At 39.6% G+C, this 23,485-nt stretch overlaps 1 protein-coding gene across 1 annotated transcript in view; it reads right to left on the reverse strand.

Annotated features, from left to right (window-relative positions):
* Positions 1 to 22,913, reverse strand: part of LOC129718759 (chaoptin) — a 160,547-nt gene extending 137,634 nt beyond the window's left edge. Inside the window, exon 1 of the mRNA XM_055669807.1 lies at positions 22,587 to 22,913. Within this exon, the coding sequence (XP_055525782.1) occupies positions 22,587 to 22,595 (9 nt within the window). The 5' untranslated portion in view covers positions 22,596 to 22,913. The remainder of the gene's footprint in view (positions 1 to 22,586) is intronic.
* Between the last annotated feature and the right edge of the window lie 572 nt (positions 22,914 to 23,485).

Here is a 23,485-nt window from a genome sequence, read left to right on the forward strand (position 1 = left end):
AGCGATATTTTTTCTCAACATCCGCATGGTATAATATGCGAATGCGGATGTCAATTTTCATGTGGATGTTCCGCAGTTACGCATACAGATGCGGATATCCGTAACATATACGATACGAACTAATATACGAATAGAAGTGTACCGCTGCAATACGAAAAGTATCGCTGCAGAACGAATAGAAGTGTACCACTGCAATCATAGAGAGACCTGCGGCGCTGGTCTAAGTTCATGGCAGCAAACATAAATTAACCTATTGGGACGGAGAGACTCTGTCAATTTTTTTTATATTGATACAGAAATATCACAGGGAATGGCTGGTGTCCTATCACGTCGTCTGTGCTAGGAATGCTCACATGTGATTAACTTATTGTTCACGTACATTCGTCGTCGGAATTTTTTATCAATATTTTTCGCTTAACAATGAGACAATAATAAAAGTTTCTCAACATTTTATCTATCCAACAACATATTGGTTATTGTTATCCATCATGTGGTTATCGTTTGAAATCTGACGCAACATTTGCCAGTTTTATGCAATGCAATCCAGTATAGAAAACAAAGACGTAGTCCCACGTCAAAATCTGAGTTCCTTCGGCAACTTGGGGTTCAACCGATATTTCAGCGATAAAAAAATCCGGTTGCCGAGAACCGTCAGATCATTTTATCGAGATTTCGCCAAAAAATCAAACTTGACTGAACTCGTTCATTAAGCAGACAATGTGTGCAGTAGGGAAAGCGAAAAAAAAAGCGAACTGGAAACACTTGCACAGTGTGTGTAGTTACGGATGAGCAATAGAATAAGTCGGCAGTGAAATGTGATACGCATATAGATTGTGGAACAGTATTAGTCAAAACATCATGCCGGAGACAGGAAGAATGCTGGTTCAAGTCCCGTCGGGAAGCGGTATATTTTTCGGTGTTGTAAACAGATACATAAAGAGTGAGGTCAAAAGCTTCAAGTGAACCATCATGCATGTTACTTTTCGTACAGAATATGTGTTGCAATCAGTATAAATTTTGTGAATCACGTAAAATTATGGTTTCAACGGAAAATGTGTTTGTAATGCTCCTAATGAATTATAGGTGATTCACTCAGTGATCAAGCCGTGGATGCTGTAATGCCGGACTTTGGAGGTGTTGCTTCCCGTTCACCCAGAACGGTACCAAAATTCACTGGAGAGAAAATATCGACGATCTACCGCTTCACCTTTTGGCGTGAATTAATCGCTGGTCACCACTTTAACTGTGACAAAATTCACCGTGCCGGTCACGCTGATGGCAACGGGTTACTTGGCGCACGAGAATAGCGGAGTTAAAAACTTCACTTCGAAGTCGGATAGCACACCAGAACAAAAGGCTATCAAATTGGACTTCGGACTCTTGATCGAGTGAAACAATTACGCTGTGTGGTTCGATTGGGGATTTAATTTCTACTAAACGGTTTGTACAGAGCTAGGATCAATTGGTATCGGTATCTGACTATCACATTCTCCTTTCGCTACATCTCTCTTATCAGAGAATAAACTCTACAGAGTGCGTTTAGTAGTCTTGCGTTACGTTATAAGTTAAGTATGTTTAGCCTAAATTTAAATCTAATACTAGCTCGTAAGAATAATCTAAGTTCTAACAATTTATCATGCACACTATTTACAAATTTACAATTTTACAATCATTAACTATTTACATATACATTTATAGCAATTCTTGATGATCAAAGTATTGATCATTCCGGCCACCTTGAAATGTAATTTCAACCTTCAGATTTCTTTCATCATTCATTAAGGTTTCACGATGACAGCTCCAGTGAATGAAACTCGACGATGGTAGCATGTTCATTCGCCTCCTTGGAACATCGTTTGTTTGCCTCCATTCAGGAAAGGGTTGATCTTCGGTTGGGTAGCCTTCTTCACTTCGTTTTCATCTGTAAACAACAAAAGACCCGGTAGAACGAACGGGTTTTTTAAATTAAATGGAACGCTAATCACCTGATTGCTTTCCAGATACGCATTGAGATAGTTTCGGACTAAGGCTGTGCGAGATTTCGAATGATTTCGTATAATTTCGCAAAACTCGAAATTTCCCGAAATTTCGCGAAATTTCGGTTTCGCGAAATTGCCGAAAAATTTCGTTGAATTTCGCTAAATTCCGCCTAAAATTTCGCGAAATTAAAGTTCCAATTTCGACGATTACGAAATTTCGCGAAATTTCGGACCAAATTTCCGATGCACATTATTACATTATTTTGGTTTGTGCTCATTGCGACTATAAATTAAACTGAATATATCTCAACAGATATCTGGTATACTAAGTCAGTTATAGAAGAATAAACTCTCAGCCGGTAATTTTTGTTTTTAAAGACAAAACCGTAACATCATGCGGGAGGTATTTTTTATTCACGCAGAGCATAAAATTCATGTCATCACTGAAGTCAAATTCGAGGAATATGAAGCCGTCCAAATGCGCTACAAGGTATCTAGTAATTTGTTTGTAGGAATAAATTTTACGCACCTTTTACGTACATCAAATGTGGTTATATTTGCAGCCCACAAGGTTAAAGAGGTCACTTTTTGTCTTTCGTTTAGGAGGGCATAGCAATTTCTGTCAAAACTAAAGCTCTGAAGCTCTATCTTACAGGCCAAATGTTCTATGCTACTCGACTTGTAAAAATTTTCAAGCGTTTTTTCGGATTTCTCTGTGTTAGAGGACTCCTCTTCGCACACCGTAGTGTATTTAAATGTGTTTTATCAGATAGTTCATTGCTATCACTAGGCTGACCAGATATCATGCCTTATAGTGTGCAGACAGAGTGATCGATGTGTTAAGCAGAAAAAGTTGTAATTGCCTGAATTTTTAGTATTGTTTCAAAACACTCTGACTTCAAAGTCAGCATAAGTTTCAAAATTGCCAGGTACCTTATCAAAAATATTTTAAACGTGTTATCAAAAGAGTATACTTGATCAATGAATGAATAAAAAGTAAATGGTTCGCTATCGTTGAACACATAATTGAGAAATGTTACTCTTGTTTAGGGGACACACAATTTTACAATGTCAAAAACAAGTTCAGATTATGGCATAGAAGTGATTCTGACTTTGCACTTGACGAATATACAAGGTAGAAGAAAAGAAAGGTTAGAAAGAACGAGAAATAAGAGAACGAGGATGATTTCGAATAACTTGATTGAGTAAAGAGAAAACTATTTGTTTGTTGCATTACAACATTCCATTCTAACTGTTGATTGGTTGAAAGAAAAATAATTTTTGGTTTGTTTCAAAGGGGCCGTTCCCAAACACGTAGTCATATATAGGGAGACGGGGGGTGGCTTATCAAAAGACCACGAAAAATCCCCCCGCGTGCGGGTTAACGAATAGACCACGTTGTCTTTTTTCTGACTTATAATTTATTATTGCCACTAAGTCAAGTCGAAGCTTTCGCAATTTTTTAATTAATATATTTATTTGACACTACTAATTAATAAGTGTCACGGAAAGTTTGAGAGTTGTCAGCAATCAACTGTAATCAAATTTTTGAAACATATTTCAAATTTATCCGAACGAAGAAAATTTTTTTTTGTTTTAAACAGGCTTTGCCTTATATGGCATTTACTTCTTTAGAATAATAGTTCTATTTTGCAATGCGTCGGGATTTATGTTATTTTTCCTGAAAGTATATTTCAATACTCAACGACCGGTAAAAAAATCAACGTTTTGGTCTTAAAAACAATATATAAAACCTGGATGTTCGTGAACTGAAGGAAGAAAGAAAGATGTTTATATTTTGTTCGACATTCAAAAACTTTGTAATTTATTTCAAGGGAAATACGGCTTTTTCAGTCTTAGGGGTGTATCAAAACGCTACTAGATTTTATGTCCGACGTTTCGGCCTTTGAACTTGGCCTTCCTAAGGGGATCTACAAGTTTATTAAAAACATTTTATAAAAATAGTTCATTTTTTTTTCTTCAAAAACTCTGACATTGTGTTTTTCAAAAAACTTACATATAGTTGTACCGTTTTTCGTACAAAGCTTTACGATAGGTTGTCATAGCTGTCTATAGGATCTCTTTCAAAGTACCTATATTGAAACGTTAGAGTTAGTTTGAGCTTTACTGCCGCTCATGGCAAGTCTGTCCCAATTGCATTTTTATCTATTTTGAGTTTATTTATGGAATCAATTCCTTTTTATATCTACTTTCGATAAAACAAATATTTTTGAATACTTTGTTCTGAGGAACTATGAAAAAAATAGCAAGTTGGTTTGTCCCATAGCAAAAGTGATCGCTAGTCGGTCCCATTGAAAAAATCTTCGCAATTTAACCCCACAGCCAATAATGATTATGAAAAATGTGATATTTACCAAAACTAATGGTCTTCAGGTTTAGAATTGGATGTACCAAGTGATATTCGATAGGAGGTTTGATTAAATTTTACGCGTTCTACATCGTGTGGCTCTAGCTGATAGTACAATGTTTTCTTCAAGACAAAGTTTCCACCAGTAGCTTCTTTCAGCTGTTGTTTGTTGACAGTGAACGCTTTAGGTGTGTCACTGTATTGTTAGTTGAAGCATTCTTGAGTAAATACTACTCTTCGTATTTTATCCGTATTTTATGTAACGACGTGCTTAAGAATTGTTCAATTATTGTCGTGAATTTCGTTTTGAAGAATTTGTCAGTCATATTAAATACTTCGGTACGCTACTTAGCTGTTTTTTAACGGAGCAAACATTTTCCTAAGCTATAGGTATTCTTTCATATTTGTTTCCACTGCTACGTGAAAGCTGTCCGCCGTCACGAACGTGTGTCCGCTCTCAGGAAAATTTAGAACAAGTTCCTACACCTAAACTGACTTTGAGTTTATCAGTATGTAAAAACAAAATCTAATTTTATTTTGAGCGGCGCAGTTGGTAGGTATATTGTGTTAAGCTTCTCACAAAAAACTTGTTTAATAAAGCACGAAAGAAGGTCATTTATGAATTGACCAGCGATAGATTCATTCCAAACGCACGGTATAGCACCGCCATCGATTTGCAGTAGTTTGTTTTTCATCACCGGTCGTAGCTGGCTATGGGACTGACTTGCTATCATTCTGGCTACGTACCGTAAAAGTAATCGCATGTGAGTCCCAGCTTATGATTTTCAACAAATTTTAATCAAATTTCGGTGTTCATGCAAGTTTTATGATGCAAAAGTGTTAGATTGTCATTGCAGTACTAAGTTCTGTTGATGGTATTGATTGAAAAAGCATTTGAGTGCAAAATTTCACCTAAAGCGTTACGATTTTCAATTGCTGTTTTCTCGTCAGCACCAAAACGCAAATGGGACGGACTTGCTATGAGCGGCAGTTTAGAGATTACCTACAAACTTTTACCACATCACAAAGCACGATGCGTTGGTGGATTCAATTTCTTTTTCTCGGGCTTTTTATCGCATCACTCCCCTACGTCCCAGGTTTAAGTAATGCTATCGTCAGGTGCCTAAAAGATGATTACCCGTTGATCACTATGGGGCCGTGTCGACTGGTGTGCCCCAAGGTAGTAACTTGGGGCCAATTCTTTTTCTGCTGTTTATTAATGACCTGGCCAAGTTAGAGCTGCATGGAAAGTTACGTCTCTTTGCTGACGACACGTCAGTCTTCTATCAAGAAACAGAATGCACTGCTATCCAGCTTCAAACTAATTTGATGTCAATGAATCTATCGAAAACCAAGTATATGCTCATTCACTCGTTCCGCAGAGAACTCCCGGCTCGCGAGCCAATTGAAATCGCCAATCGTGTCATCGAAGAAGTATTTGAATACCCATTTCTCGGCCTAACGCTAGACAATAGAATGAACTGGAAGGCCCATCTTGAGTCTCTCAAGCGGAAGCTAACATCACTCTGTGGTATATTAAGGAAGGTTTCATCATTTTTGCCTTTGGCGACTATGAAAACACTATACTTCTCACTAATCCATTCTCGGCTCCAGTACCTAGTTGCAACGTGGGGACTGGCTTGCAAATCTTCTTTGAGAGAGCTACAGGTGATACAAAACAGAAGCTTGAAAGCCGTGTTCCGGAAACCTCATCTGTATCCCACTCATCTACTATACGAAGATCCCAGGGACTCAACCCTACCAATCCGTGTACCCCAGGAGTATCAAATGTTGATCCACTTGCGAAATAACATCACTTCAACCGTCTTTGTCACAAGAAGAATGCACGAAAACCGCTCAAGCAGACAAACTGGTCACCTGTATTTGCCACGATTCAACACGGAATACGGTCGCAAAAAATGTCGTACATTGGTAGCAAACTGTTTAACGACCTCCCCCCATCATGTAAAAATGCCCCCACAACATATATCTTCAAGCGTCGTTTGCGAGCTATCATGAAAACGAAAATACCACAGTATCTAGCCCAATTCTGGATTACACCCGAATACCACAAACACTACTCACCAATGCCTCTGCCGTACGCCGTAACCAGAGCAACGCCATCAACGCGCGAACCACCAGCACCACCCCACAATTGTCGACAAGTATCATCACCAGCTTCAACTTATAGTTAACAACATCGTATCACACTTCCTTAAAAGAGCAGATGCTCACTGGAAGTGCAAACTTGTTCTAGCGATTCAAGTGTAAAAAATATATCGGAAATAAATTAAATTAAAATGATTTCTAGATGAGTATACAATTTACCATAACTATAAGCGAAAAATTTATCGTAGATGATCAATCTGCTTAAACAAATTTTATTTATTTTGATACTCAACAACAAATTAAAAATCATTTTGAATATACTCAACAGAAAAGCGTATTTTAAATTACTTTCAGGTAAGGAAATTATTATATTTGTTAAAGACAATGAAATATTATCAATAATTAAACAACCATTATCTGTTTGTTATTTTGGTTTTGAGAAAATGATATTACTGAAAATTCTATTTACAATTTGCGCAATATCTAATAACCAGTTTTCTTGCACCTTCATTTTTTTCATAAATTTTTCATACTTTATTGTACATATATTTGCAGAATAAGATCACAAAACAAAAGACCACGAAAGACCACGGAGGAGAAGGGGGGTATGAAAGGGATCAAAATATGACCACGTAGTTTAGCAATGGTCCCGAATGCATTTTATTATTTTGGGTGTCGCAGAAACTAACAGGGCATATTTTTTTAGGACAAAATTATTTTCTACAACCTTACCAGAGACACTAGTTATGCCAGTCAAACAAACCGATTTAGCTGAAAAAATAATTTTAATCTCCAATTGGACACTCTGTGGGTAATTAAAATATTTTTATAATCGAAACAGTTGGTTTGATTGGCATAGTGCCTTTGGCAAAGTTATAGATAATAATATTGTCCTTCCAAAAATAAACATGTTGTAAATTTTTTTTAAATTTAATTTTTCTTTGATTTCTTCATCGCTTCGGTATTTTTTTTTGTAATTTTTACACAAAAAAAGATTTTTGAAAAATAAGCTTTTTTATGTTAATTTTAATGTTTCTTTTACATTAAAAAAATTAATTTTTCAGAGTTTTTTTTATCGGAAAGATAAAATTACTGTCTAAAACTTTTCCAGAGACGTCACACTGATCAAAAAACTTTTGGCTCTGAAAATATTTATAATCACAATAACCCTCCCAAAATAGCATTTTAACTAGCTTCTCAGCCTATAGAAACGTTTATGCAAAGTTTAGGCCAAATCTAAAATGACAAAAAATATTGAAACTGAGACATTTTTTGTGGAACTGCTCAGTTAAAAAGTAATTTTAAGTTATATTAAAAAATGTGCAAAAATATTGAAAACTTCAAAGTTTACAGAATAGTTAACTTAAATTTTATTTTTCTCGATTTGATAAAAATGTCACTTAGTCTAGTCTGACTAAACGGTGTTAAAAAAAATTCAATAACACTGGTCGACAAAAGCGAAAAAAAAGTTGCCCTCCAAAGGTTTTACAGCTTTTTAACCATTCCTGTGAATTTTGCTGCTTTTAGAGAATGCAGAAATGCATCAGAAGGCCGCCGAGGAATTGCTTATCGGATTCGTCGCTTTTACGTTTGCATAGGGAACAACTCTTTGGAAAAGTTATCTTTGCTAGGGACACCAAAACTCACAGGAATGGTTGAAAACCTACCTACCATCTCTCATTTTTTCCAGTTCGAGCTCTAGGACAAAACTTGGATTTTGAATGATGAAAGTGCTATGAAAGAAGGATTACTACTTTAAACATAGTTGCATTCAAACCAAAAGAATCAGTTCAGAAGTTCATTAAATTATTATTTACAAAGACATTTCGAGTTTGACCTTTATATCATTTGTATCTATCGCGCTACTATTACCTGCAATATAATCTGTATAAATGAATGCATCAAGATTTTAGTTTTTAACATTTTTGATTTTCTCGTCATTGTCGGTTTATCGATAACTGAATACCTACGTTACTCTTCGTCGACCAGGTAAGCACCTTGCGATCAGCTGTTGAAGGGTACTTCGTTAGCGTACGCTCCAACGTTACAAATCATTGTAATGCTATGTTTCAGAAACATTTATTTTATTTTTCGAAATTTCGCGAAATTTCGCGAAATTTAGAGACCAATTTCGTTTCGTCTCGAGAACTCGAAATCCACCTTGATTTCGTTTCGACTAATTTGGCGAAATCGAAATTAAGGGTTAATTTCGTTTCGTTTCGTTTCGACACCAGAAAAGCCAGTTTCGCACACCCCTATTTCGGACTACTCTACCGATCTTTGTAGTTTCAGCATTCATCGATGGCTTCAGCATCTGTTGGTAATGGCAGTATAGCGATTCTCGCTATCGGTCTAACGACATTTTCTGCTACCGCTGTCTTGATGGTAACGACGCGAGTCACGCCGTCTTTCCCTGGGTGGAGTTTGACGATTTTGCCTAAGGGCCATGTCGCAGGTGGTAAATTATCATCTTTGATAACGACTATGCGTCCCCTTTCAATTGGAACAGGACGCTTGCAACCTTTTGTCGCACGGGATTGTAGTTGGGCTAGGTATTCCGGATACCAGCGTGCCCAAATGCGCTGGAAGATTTTCTGCGTTCGTTGCCAATGATTTAAATGGGACTCCGAAGTGTGAATGAGACTTGGCTCGGGAACTGCTTGCATGTTTGAGCCGACCAGGAAATGGCCTGGTGTTAACACTTCGAGGTCAGTGGGTTCACCAGGAATCGGTGTTAAAGGTCTCGAGTTTAAGCACATTTCAATCTGTGCTAGCAGAGTAACCATGTCCTCCTGGCTGATACTTGTGTAGCCTATTTCTCGCAGAAGGTGGTACTTGGCAGATTTTACTGCGGCCTCCCACAACCCTCCGAAATGGGGGGCTCGAGGTGGCGAGAATTTCCACTCAATCTCGTTGTCGACACACCAGGCGACAATTCGATCTCGTTCGGTTCCATTCGATTTTAGCATTTCAAAAACGTGACGTAGGTGGTTGGCTGCCCCTTTAAATGCGGTTCCATTGTCGGAATGTAGTTCACGGATACGACCACGACGGGCTATGAACCGCCGGAGGGCTGATAGGAAAGCTGGTGTTGACAGGTCAGAGACCAGTTCAATATGAACGGCCTTCGTTGCGAAGCAGACAAAGATAGCAATGTATGCCTTGACTGGTCCGTGTCTACGGACTGCGGATTTCAAATATACGGGACCGCAATAATCGACGCCACTAACTGAGAACGGTCGGGATGGTGACACTCGGGATTTCGGCAAGTCTGCTGTGGCTTGCTGGATCAAAATTGGTTTTTGCCTAAAACATTTGATACATCGATGATAAACACGGCGGACTAGGTTTCGTGCTCCAATTATCCAGTATTTTTGACGAATAGTTGAGAGCATTAGCTGGGGACCAGCATGCAAGAGCAATTTATGGTAGTAAGTTACGATTATTTCTGCCAACGGATGATTTGCGGAGACGATAATTGGATGCTTCGTGCCTTCGGGAAGATCAGAGTTAGACAGGCGACCTCCAACTCGAATCAGACCGTTTTCACACATGAACGGTTTTAACCATTTGAGTGGCGATGACTTGAGGTCTTTCTCACATCTCGTTGAACAGTTCAACAGAGCAAGCTCATCTGGGTAGAGCTGGGCTTGAGCTAAACGTGCAAGCGCGTGATCTGCTGCTTTAAGATCTATTGTGGATAGCATCCGAGATGCATTGGGGGATACTTTTGGAGTTTTCTTTTGAGCTAGACGAATAAACTTGAGACAGTAGCTCATGACGTGTCGAAGTTTTGTATAGGACGAATATCTGGCAAACAGGTGATCAGCAAATTGTGATTCAACCAGGGTGGTTGATATCAGTGCTACCGTACGGGTTTCTTCTTCGACATAAATAGTTTCTTGATTTGGGACCACTGAATGCGGCCAACTGCTTGGCGGGAGAGCTAACCAGACTGGACCATTCCACCACCTGGTTTGTGTTAGTATTTCTGTGGGTTGCAAACCACGTGAGAGTTCATCGGCAGGATTTTCTACACCTGGCACATGTCTCCAATTGGTGCCCTCAGTAGACGTTTGGATGAATGATACACGATTCGCCACAAAGGTTCTCCATCGGTTTGGTGGCGTTCTCAACCACTGAAGCACTGTGGTTGAATCTGACCAGAACGTGGTGTTAGTAGAAATCTTTATGGCTTGCGTAACCTTCTGGTATACCTTCGCTGCAAGTTCTGCAGCACACAATTCAAGTCTCGCTATAGTGTGTTTAGTAGAGATGGGCGCCACTTTAGACTTTGAGGTTAGCAGCTGTACGTTAACACCTTCGGAGTTCTCTGAACGCACAAAACAACATGCTCCATAAGCGGACTCTGACGCGTCGCAGAAAATGTGAAGTTCAATATTCGATGCCATTGGCACAGCAACAAAGCGGGGAATCCTCAATTGATCCAGAACGTGAAGCGTTGCATGAAATTGCCTCCAAGTATCCTGTGACCTTGGTGGGAGTGGTCTGTCCCAATCGTATGGTTTTTTATCTTCTGTTTTCAATCTCCACAACCGCTGCATGAACATCTTGGCGGCAGCTATGATGGGACCCACAAGGCCTAATGGGTCAAATATTTTGGCTATATACGATATCACCTTCCTCTTCGTGAGAACGGCAGCTGGGAGAGGTAACTGGACGTTGAAGCGAAACATATCACATTTTATATCCCAAACCAAACCTAGTGTTGAAATAGACTGGTCATCTTGCAAATCGTGTAGGGGTTGAATGGCTAAATCTGTCACAGGTACATCAGTTAATACTTCCGGAACGTTTGATGCCCACTTCTTAATCACAAACCCTGCAGTCTTAAGCATTGCTGCTACTTGCTGACGGATAGCTATAGCAGCTTGTGGATCATCAGCACCGGTCAACAGATCGTCAACGTAAAAATCGTTATTAACGGCATCAGCTGCCGCTGGGTAGGCGTGCCCCTCTACCTGTGCTAAATATTGAAGGGTGCGAGTTGCTAGGAACGGAGCGGACGCAGTTCCGTACGTAACTGTGCAAAGTTCATAGGTATCGAGTGGATCGGATGGGCTGGCACGCCAGAGAATACGCTGTAGTGGTTGATCGGCTGGGTGTACTTCAATTTGTCGATACATCTTTTCGATGTCAGCGACAAGGGCTACAGCGTGGAAACGGAATCGTATCACAATCGAGAGTAGGTCTTGTTGAACTACTGGTCCAACTAGTAGTGTATTATTCAGCGAAAATCCAGAACTTGTCTTGCAGGAGGCGTCGAACACCACGCGTACCTTTGTGGTAGTGCTCGACTCTTTGAATACTGGATGATGTGGCAAATAACAGTGAGGCTTATTGTCGGGTACTGGATCGATTTTTCGCATATGGTGGAGGCTGGCATATTCCTCCATAAACTTGGGTGACTTGCGGATCTTCAGACCGAGGAAGGCGAACGACGAACCTCCCGGATTGAGTTCGAGTGGTGGTGCTAGCATAAATTTCTTCACATCTTCTTTCTTCAGCGGAATATAACGGACCTTGATGTACCGATTCTAGCTCCCAGAATCGTTGGAGAGCGGTATCCAACGATCTATCGACATTCGAAATGTAGCAGGTGGGTGGAGCATAGGTTGATTTGATGGGTACCTTTCCAGAAACTGTCCACCCAAAGACTGTTTCAATAAGCAGCGGCAGACCACTGCCGATTGGTATGCGCTTCCCAGTGTGAATTTCGTGATAGCATTCACCACCGATGATGATGTCGATTAGTCCCGGTTCGTTAAAATATGGATCCGCGAGTTGGATCTTCAGAATTTTCCATGAGGTTGTGCTAAGCGGTATCGTTGGCAAATTGGCAGTAGGTTTCTTCATTACGAGGAACTCGAGGGTAGTGGAAAATTTGTTCGTTCTTGATTTGATTGTAGCTGATATTTGGCGTTCTATTTGCTTAACCGAATCACCTATTCCGGCTACAGCGACGTCTACTGTGCGGGAGCGGATGGCGAGGGCGTTGGCTAACTTCTTGGTGATAAAATTAGACATCGATCCGGAATCGAGGAGAGCTCTGACTGGTGTTAACTTTCCATATTTATCAACTACGTGAATAGCAACCGTCTCTAGTAACACCGTGCTGTGGTTTGATTGGATGGAAAGACTAATTTCGGGTGGATTTGCAGATTCAGAACTTCTTACGTTCGCTGACGTGGTCGCGGTAGGTTGCTTTGCATTGTGTTCGGTTGTAACAGCAGGTGTCGTCGATATTTTAGAGGGTGCAACTTGGTCGTGCAACAGCGAGTGATGTTTTACATGGCAGGTTCTGCATGAAAACTTGGATTAACAAGCTCGCGCTTGATGGTTCGTACGAAAGCAATTCCAACACAGGCTTCGCTGACTAACTAATTCTCGACGTTCAGAAACAGAGAGCTTGGTGAACCTTGGGCATTGATACAGAAGATGTCTTTCGGGGCAAGCCGGGCATTGAGGGTTGTTAACTTTGGTGTCGGATGTAGCAGCGTTGGCTACGAATTTACCATGATAGGGTTTCTTCGGAACAAATCCGGCCACCTTGACAGTAGCTGGTTGTGAACGGTGCTGCAAATCACTCGACACAGATTTAAGCATTCGTACATGCTGCACGAGAAAGTCAACAAGTTCTTCGTAAGTGACATCATCCTTCTGGCGGGTTTCCTGCTCCCAAGCGCGAACAGTGGCGGGATCAAGTTTACTCGTAAGAATGTAAACTAACGGTGTATTCCACGACGCAACAGGTTCTCCTAGCTTTCCCAAAGCTTTCACGTGGCGTTGGTAATCGTCAACAAGCGTGTTTAATTCCTGAGTAGATTCGCGCCTTATCGATGGCAACTCGTATAAACCTCTGAATAATTCCTTTTTCAAGAACCGTTTGTTATCAAATCGCTTCAACAGAGCGTCCCAAGTCGACGCATAATCATCCGCTTGAATGTCAACGGTTTCGAATGGTTTCTTGGCATCCCCTTCTAAAGCTTGAATCAAATATTGCAATTTATTCACCAATGGGATATCATCGTTGAAATGGATCATGGATAGAAAATTGTCTCGAAAAGAAATCCAACGCGACTCATCCCCATTAAACTTCGGCAGATCAATTTTCGGCAGACGATGATGAAAGCTAACGGATGTTGGCTGGTGGCTAAAGTTCGCCATTGTTGAATTTAGGATCTGCTGCGGGACCTCCAGTTTGGACATCAGAAACCCTTTCAGCGCACAAAAACGATTTTCGAAATCAGCCCGTATTTGGAGATGTTGCTCAAACGCATCGGCTTTGTCAAGCATTTCGATTTCCGCTTGTGCCTCAAGAAATTCTCTGTTGCATCTTTCAAGAGTATCTAGCCTCACCTGAATTTGATTTGCATCCCTATCTGCATTGTATCCCTCTTTAAACTTCTCTATCACGTCTCGAACAACGCACACTCGCTTTCGAACCAACATGTTCTCGATCAACTTTTTATCCGCCTTGCTAGTCATCACTCACCACTCAACTCACAGTTTGACCGAAGCGTCTCGTTTAATTCGATACGCTTTATCCTTCCCGCCGCGACACGTGACCCTTTTGTGTAACGGTTACGAGAGCAACACAAAGTTCGATCGATTATAATCCTTCCCGACGCGCTATGCTGCTCCTACGCGAACCTGAATGACGGAAACACCACGAATAATCGTTCGAAATTTATCCTTCCCGTCGCGTCGTGATGTTTCTACGCGAACGCAATCGATCGACCGAAAAAAGACACGTAAATTCGATCCGCTAAATAACGCTACCAGAAATCGTTAAGCCTAATAATTATGGTTGCAAAGTGTGCTAGCATCAATGCGCACCACTATTCATGCGTACGGTGTGCAATGCTCATTTACTTGTGATGCAGCAGCTAACAAATTTCAGATGTGATCAGTTTTATCAACCTGATGTCACACTTTCGCCTTTTTATGCCAAACATGCAATTTTTCCATGCAATATCGTGTTAAACCGCCATTCGTTCCATAAGAGTACTGGCAACGAATTATGGCAATGGCCGAAATCAAAAAACGGCACACCATATGTTTCTAAGAGAGCAATTGTATGGCCTACCTTTGTGTGGTCGAATTCTATTGACCACTTACCGCAATGGCGGGTTACTACCTCGTGCGTCGAGATTTTGGCTTGGATTTGTCCTCCAAATCCGGCTCGAAGGACCAATGATCAAGCCGTGGATGCTGTAATGCCGGACTTTGGAGGTGTTGCTTCCCGTTCACCCAGAACGGTACCAAAATTCACTGGAGAGAAAATATCGACGATCTACCGCTTCACCTTTTGGCGTGAATTAATCGCTGGTCACCACTTTAACTGTGACAAAATTCACCGTGCCGGTCACGCTGATGGCAACGGGTTACTTGGCGCACGAGAATAGCGGAGTTAAAAACTTCACTTCGAAGTCGGATAGCACACCAGAACAAAAGGCTATCAAATTGGACTTCGGACTCTTGATCGAGTGAAACAATTACGCTGTGTGGTTCGATTGGGGATTTAATTTCTACTAAACGGTTTGTACAGAGCTAGGATCAATTGGTATCGGTATCTGACTATCACATTCTCCTTTCGCTACATCTCTCTTATCAGAGAATAAACTCTACAGAGTGCGTTTAGTAGTCTTGCGTTACGTTATAAGTTAAGTATGTTTAGCCTAAATTTAGATCTAATACTAGCTCGTAAGAATAATCTAAGTTCTAACAATTTATCATGCACACTATTTACAAATTTACAATTTTACAATCATTAACTATTTACATATACATTTATAGCAATTCTTGATGATCAAAGTATTGATCACTCAGTATTCCAGGTATCCTTACAAAGTTCGGAAATTTCATTACACTTTCTAGTACGTACGAAAAGTCATGCGAAATTTAATCTGGTTGCCAACATAGTTTAAAATAGAATATTAGCAAAGCGTTGCCATATTTACTGCTTTTATCTTCGCGTTTTTCTTTATAACACAGGCACCTGTTACAGCAGACGAGACGAGCAAAATTTTGCATTTGGGAACACGAGAGAAACTTAGCTGGTGACAGCTGAGTGATAGACGGGCTATTCGTCCAAAATCCAACCGACTCGCTATCCGCAATACCAAAATTGGCCAGATGAGTAACTAGGCGCTCACCTTGTCTTCTGTAATAAGGGCCACAGTCAGGCATGCCAATGGTACAGTCTTTTTTTATTGTTTTCTAAGGATGTATTTGCTGTTGCTATTTGTTCGTGATACCTATTCACGCTGGCAGTCCGAGAGTCACGTTGAGAACCGAAAGAGATAGAGAACAAATTGATTTACTTATGCTTGTATTTCACCTTAGAGATTTCAAGTATTTCGTCTCAATACACAGGCGGTTCCTAAAGCTACTTAAAATATGTTCCCTACCCTATTTACAAGCCGGAAGCCAAAAAAAATGAAGTGTGGATTCGTGCGAAATCGTGCAAATGCTATATTATCATAAGAATAAGCATTAGACGTTGTTTTAAAGTGAATGTTTTGCTCAATGGCTGGCGTACAAGATAAAGACAAACATTTAAAATTAAAAATGAATAAATTTCTTTACTTACTTAAACTCTCGGCTGAAACTCATCGAGCTTAAAATTCATCTCTTCAAAAAAACTACTGAATTATTAGCGAAATTATTTTCTGCGATTGGATTCCGCTGAAAACTGGCTCTTTACAGTGCCGAAACATTCAGCTTATATAACCGAAAGGTTCTTGGACTAGTTCACCATCTCTCGGCTAGATTTGCCGACAGCGCCGTTAAATGCGTACCACGATTCTCAGTATAAAATGACATCAGTCAAATATTGGCTTTCTGAGATTCTCGCCAAAATCGATTCAACCACGATGGTTGCCGAACACTCAGCTGTTCAAATCTCGGCACAAACAGTGTCGAGACTTGGCGAAAGTTTTTAAATGTAAGGTTGTTAATAGTAAAAGTCGGTCGGGATTCAAACTGCGTTGCCATTTTCACGAAACTGGTTTTGAATCCAGTTTTTTTTATTAAGAGTAGCATGGATATGAATAAGTTTTCAGTGTTTATTTCAGTGTTTATAAATTGTTCAAGAGCTATCGGTTTATTATTTATGCAATTTGTTTAATTTGAGATTTATTAAATGTAAATTAAGTTGATAATTTCGTAAATATTTTTATCTTCTCAATCGAAATTATTTTGACCCAAAAATTTTTTTTCAGATCAGTTCAGCAAAGTTATTTTACTCACCATCCACCTAAATTGAGAGACGAAATTGATATTACTCGCAAAGTTGTGGTACATTCTATGAGAAACAACTTTGTTCAAGACAGCATATTTCTATCTGACCACTTTTGTGGAGTTTTCTATCGGATCCCGATCAAGCTTATCATTTTTTTAGAATAACTTTTTTATTGTGATTTTCTACAATTTTGTTCTAAAATATTTTTTGCTACGATAAAACACTTAATGCTACCTGAAAAAATCTCTTTTGAACTACTCTTGTAGGTATTGTATGTTTTCCTAACATAATGTACTAATTTACCAACAGATATTTACATAAATAGATAAAAGCCTATGCCTGGATACAATGATGTTTGAATTATACTTCAATTAAAAATGGTTTTGTCTGCAAAAATTCCCATATTTTATAGTTAGTAATTTAGTGCATTACTTTAACGAAAATCCTCAATAACAAAAGATATAAATAAACTTTCTCGGGTAAAATTGTGTGTTTTGTTACAGCAAACAACTGTATAAAATCACTATAAAAGGTATTGAAAAATTTGATGTTAAGAGGCATTCTATAAAAACTCCACAAAAATTCATTTAAAAAGGCAGATAGAAATATGGTATCTTCGGCAAAATTGTTTCTAATGAAATGTGCCACAATTTTGCCGAACAAAGGAATAACTTTGCTGAAAATACTACGGTTTTGAGTCATAATAATCAATCACTTACTTGCAGCTCCGGAATCCGTGTGACGCTGCAAACAAAAAATAATCAGCCACTATTCTCCGAGCCACCAAAATACCATTCAGTTGATTTGTAGAACTGTTACTGATTGTCCTATAGAAATCTCACATAACAGTTTATTTTCATCAACGCGTTGAGTCGCCATTTTCTAACCTTCTTCAAAAAAGTTTGCTCCGTAGTGTTAAATCCATCGAGTTTGGCAACAAACTCTTTTCTTCTTGTATCATTTGTTAGGTTATCAATTAAAGTTTCTGTATTGAATTCCAATTCGTTTCAATTCTATCATATAAACACTCCGAAAAATCTTCATTCAATCCATTCGCTCAATCAACACTGACAGCATTTTCGATGTCTCGGGAAAGGCGAAAAGTGCACCGAACGCTCGTCAAACAAACTAAGTATTACCGAACTGCTCATTGAAAGCTCCGCCGTTGTACAGTAACTATTCGCTAACTGGGCGCGCTTTAACTGGGCTTCTTTTTAACTGGGCGCTCGCTAACTGGGAGGATTCCCAGTTGAAAAGACAACAAACGTCAAATATCAAAACGAACAGGGGGCATGTGGATTGGGAACGAAAACTGAAAAATTTAAGTTTTTCTAATCGAGAATATTTAAAATACAAAAATAATAATATAGCTGATAAATGTACTCGCTTTATAAAACTAAAGTTTAAAAGCTTTATTTGAGTGATAAGTTTGTAGTTGTGGCTTCCCTATTTGGTGATCAATTTGAGAACAAAAGCCTTTTATGAAATTGTCGCGAAGCAGCGTTATCCATCGAATTCCTCCTCGGCGTTGAGAAGATATCCCAGTTAGCGAGCTGATTTCAATAACTGGGAAGTGCTCGTCGCCCAGTTAGCGAACAGTTGCTGTAATTCAACGGTTCGGTAGAAGATATCAAGAAAATTTTGAATAAACCCTGTTCTTGTCATTTACAGCCTCGATTTATTTATTTGGGTTCAAATATATAAAATAAAATAGAAAACGAGTAGTTTGATTTATCAAAAATGTATCGTATCGTTTTTTTTTTTTTCTGTAGGAGCCTATGACCACTGCTACCATTAGTTAGATATATTGTGTTACACTCCGCGTTAATTTTTATGCACTGTCAGTTCGTTCCATCACTATGGGTATCAGTGATAGTCGCACCCAGACTTTGCATTTCACCCCAAGAAGGTATGACTTCTTTGATGAAGTTCCTTACCTTCATTAGTTCAGCAGACCATTTCTCGTTAGGCGTGAGGATACCTTTTCCAAGAATACGCAGTCTTTGCTGAATTAATGCGCTGCATTGGCACAGTAAGTGTTCCGAGGTTTCTACTTCAGAATTACAGAAACGACATAAGTCATCTGTCAGGTTACCTAATTTTTTAAGGTGATACTTACTCGGACAGTGCCCAGTAAGTAGGCCAGTTAACGTACTCAGATCAGCTTTATTCATACTGAGTAGGTTCCGTGTGATTCTTTTACATGGTGTAATGAATAGTTTAGATTGCCTTGCTTTGGAGTAAGACTTCCAGTTGGCATCAATTATCGTTGATTCCCAGCCTCTTAGCTCAGATTTCAAACAGGATGAAGATACCCCACAGAATGGCTCCGGCCCGACGAAAGCAGTTGAAGAACCAATTCTCGCTAAGAGATCGGCTTTTTCATTTCCTTCTATACCACAGTGACCAGGCACCCAGTATAGATTGACAACGTTTGTTACAGTTAGTTGTCGTAGGGATTGAATACAATCCCATACCAACTTCGACTGACATGTGTATGCTTTTAAAGCATTGAGAGCTGCTTGACTATCTGAGAAAATGCAGATATTGGCATACCTATATTTCCTAGCCAAGCAAATACTTGTGCATGTTAGAATAGCATTTATTTCCGCTTGAAAAACTGTGGGCCACTGCCCCATTGGAATTGATATATTGATTCCTGGTCCAGTGACCCCAGCGCCTGTAGACTCGCCCATTTTAGAGCCATCTGTATAAAAAATGACTAATCCTGGACGAACCTTAGGACCTCCTTCATCCCATTCGGTGCGGTTGGATTCAATCACTTTGAAAGGAACACTGAAGTTAGTCTTAGAGTCAATTCGATCTTCATTCATGGTTACTAAAGTGTTCAGTTGGAAATTTTTGAGGATTCGTAAATGTCCCTGTAGATCTCCTTCCTGAAAGAATTTAACACGTTTTAGCCTAAGAGCACCTTTTTCGGCTTCAAGTTGTACATACTGATGTAGGGGTAGAAGATATAAAAGAGCTTCTAAGGCTTTGGATGGCGCACTGGCCATTGCTCCTGTTGTTGATAAGCATGCCAGACGTTGTAGTTTATCTAACTTTTTCTGAGCTGATAATTGTGAAGTTTTAGGCAACCACCCTAGCGAGGCATAAGTTACTCTGGGTCTCACTATTGCCGAGTATATCCAGTGAATCATCATCGGCTTGAGTCCCCATTTTTTGCCAAATGTATTGCTGCAAGCCCAAAGAGCGTTGTTTGCTTTTGAGATCGCATACTCTAGATGGTCGTTCCAGTTGAGCTTGTGGTCAAGCATAACACCTAGGTACTTGGTTCGCTTGGATAGCACCAACTGTGTGTCTCCCAACTTAAGAGTTGCAATATTATACTTTCTATTTCTTGTAAATGGGATAATGACTGTTTCAGAAGGATTGACGCTTAGTCCTTCCAGGTTACACCATTTGAGTGTGTAGTTTAAGGCGTATTGCATTCTATTGGAAAAAGTAGATCCGCATTTACCCCTAACTAAAATAGTAATGTCATCAGCGAATCCGATGATTTCGTATCCTAGGTTCGTTAAGTTGTTAAGAAGATCATCGACAACAAGAGACCACAATAAGGGAGATAAAACCCCTCCTTGTGGGCAACCCCTTGTTGGTTTTGTCGCTAAAGTTGATCTTCCTAAATTGGCTGTTATCAACCGGTTTGATAACATAGCGATAGTCCAATTCAAGATGCACATGTCAAAACCGCGTTTTTTCAGAATTTTTTATAGATTCGTGAGAAGCATTGTTAAATGCTCCCTCAATATCAAAAAAGGCTGTCAGTGAGATTTCTTTAGCCTCAAAAGACTTCTCTAGTTTTGAAACCAGCGTGTGGAGTGCTGTTTCAGTTGATTTACCAGTTTGATAGGCAAACTGAAATTTGTTTAATGGTCTACTTTTTAAGTAAGATAATTTGATGTGTAGATCAATAATTTTTTCCATCATTTTCAAAATGTCAGAAGTTAGACTGATTGGTCTATATGCTTTGGGACTCGTCCTATCACGTTTTCCAGCCTTAGGAATAAATATGACGCGGACTTCTCGCCATTTACTCGGAATGTAGCTTAGTGTCATGCTAGCCCTGAACATCTCCACCAGACAGGGGACTATAATATCCTTGCTTTTTTGTAAAAGCACTGGATAAATCCCATCTGGCCCCGGCGATTTAAAGGGCTTTAAGGAGTCCACTGCCCATTCAACCCTCGACGTCGTGAATATTACACTGGCTAATTCTTGAGCTTTAACCTTGTCGTGAATTGAGCTAGGTTGAGCCATATAGAAGTCCTGTGCATTTTCGGTCAAGTCAATTGAGTCGAGCCTGGGAAGTGTGTATCCATCATGATACTAAGTGTTTCCTGAGAGTCTGTTGTGAACTGACCGTTTTCGTTCTTTAAGCGGCCAAGCCCATTTGTGTGATCTGTAGAGAGGGCTTTATGGAGTCTAGCTACAACAGGCAAGTTTTCAACTTGCTCACATGTACGCTTCCAGTCCCTTCTCTTTGATTTTCGAATCTCTCGATTGTATTCTGTTAGACAGCTTTTATATTCTGTCCAATTTCCGGTAGTTTTAGCTTTGTTGAAAAGCCTCCTTGACGATTTTCTTAGCTTTTCAAGTTTATTGTTCCACCAAAATACGTTCTTACTAGAAGTTTTCCGTTTCACCGGGCAACTTTCTTCGAAGGAATCTGTTATATTAGTTAGAAAAAATGAGGAAACAGATTCGAGTTGCTCAGTGGAAGAGATGTCCACTGAGAGCAAAATCTTGTTTGAGAGTGTGGAATAGTAGCTATCCCAATTAGGTATCGTATCGTTGAAGATTTTTAAACTAGTTGAACCAGCCAATTTGAACTTCATGTTTTATTATGCCATAGAATCAATCGAGACTTTACGTCATAACAAAAATGTTTTACACAAAGTGGATGTAAACTTCGTGTACACTTCAGAGAGAAACTGTGGGCATTCATTGAAAACAATAAATCCATTTTTTTCTACTTTAGCAAATTAAAACACCTATTCACCTATTTTCACTAATGTCACTTATATGGTGAAACGATCATTGTTTGCAATTTATCTTAAGTATTCGCATGATTTATTTATTTATCTATTTATTCATCTCTACCATTATTAAACTAGTCCTAATGATCTTGCACATTCACGCACCAGCAATCGAAAAAAAATTCACATTCAAGCAAACCTATATTTAGTTAACAGATAATAGAAAACAATCGCAAACATTTCTTGATCACTCACGACGATGATACCGGTTCACAACACCCGCGCTTGACTTTTTGTAATGTTAGCAAAAATATGTCGTTTTACCAAGTTTGAAGACAATTATTGCAAGCAGAAACACCCACGACTCGTGGTAGAACGGCGCAGTAACAGCAGCTCGAAATTATAATTGAGGGTACAATTGATGCGTAATTTAAATTTACTCGTGTTTTTCTAGATGAGTCTTTTAGCAGTTGACCAGAAACAACAACATCATGTATAGCAAGCGATGTGGCTATACCTCTTATTGCGTATCTTATAAACACAGCTTCAATTTACAATTTTCTTAGGTATAAAATAAATCAAATAATCACAATAATCCTGAATAAACCTAAACACCTAAGTATACTTTTCTTCTGTGACATTCTTCGCCATAAATTTCTGGAAAATATTATGCAACAGGCTGAAAAAAACAGTCGCAGACCAGGAAATCAAATTAGCACTGGTCCTAATTAGATTAGGCCCGTTGTTTTATTCCATTACTACATGCACAAATCTCATAAAATCTTCCGTGTACTATTTATGCTCATCCGAAATCATCCCCAAGGCTTGACCATTTTCACAGTATAAATCTGACATAAACATACCCGAGGCATTTTGGCTGCTCCTGGGATCAGCACGGCCTTGGCGGAAAATTCGGTGCTAAGGTTTCCACTGCTCTGCCTTCTGCGAAGATCCCGATCACTTTATTCCTGTTCTTGATGGACGAGCCACTATCTTTTCCACCCGTTAATACGACGATTACACACTAACCGACCACGTCACTGAACTTTGAACTGTCCAGCGGAATTCCGGATACCGCAACCCGGGAACTACCCGAAAACCGTTACCGTTTGGATCGACACTTGGCAGGCTAATAAGATGGATTTCCAGCAATGACCATCAAATAAGCTGCACCGCTCCGAACGAAATGTGTGTCTGGCCGAGGTAGCAGTAGGGCCTCTAATCTAATTATCCTCTCCCATAGAGTCCCGAGCCCTGCTTTTGACGGACAGTTTTTCTACAACTATATCTTACGATGGCGTGGTACCCTGCTGTTGCAATCCCCATTCGTATGTTTACGCCTGGTTTTGCAGATTGTACGGTACATCTACTGTTCTAGCGAACAAATATCTCCACCCAATTCTCTAATACATTAGTTGTGGTGTGTCTGGATTAGAATTTTCTCCGACAGAAGTCCAACAAGTTGTGTGATGGCGGGACTTCGGCCTCGAGGTTGTACGGCTTGAGTAATTCGAGCCGGCTACGTTCGACTCGTAGCTGTAGCGAATTGAAACAGACACAACGAGAAGCGTATGAACCTTGCTAGAGCTGTCACCTAGCATAAAACCGAGGCTGACTAGAGAAAGACAATGCACAAATTTGAAGTGTGACCTATTTGAACCGATAATTAATTAATGTCAAACGAAGCGTACGCTTGGTGTTCTATGTACCATAATTCCTTCCCTGCTAGTCTTTCCAAATGTAGAATCAACTTGCTGTTTTT

This window comes from Wyeomyia smithii, chromosome 1, assembly GCF_029784165.1.
Source record: "Wyeomyia smithii strain HCP4-BCI-WySm-NY-G18 chromosome 1, ASM2978416v1, whole genome shotgun sequence".
Lineage (NCBI taxonomy): Eukaryota > Metazoa > Arthropoda > Insecta > Diptera > Culicidae > Wyeomyia > Wyeomyia smithii.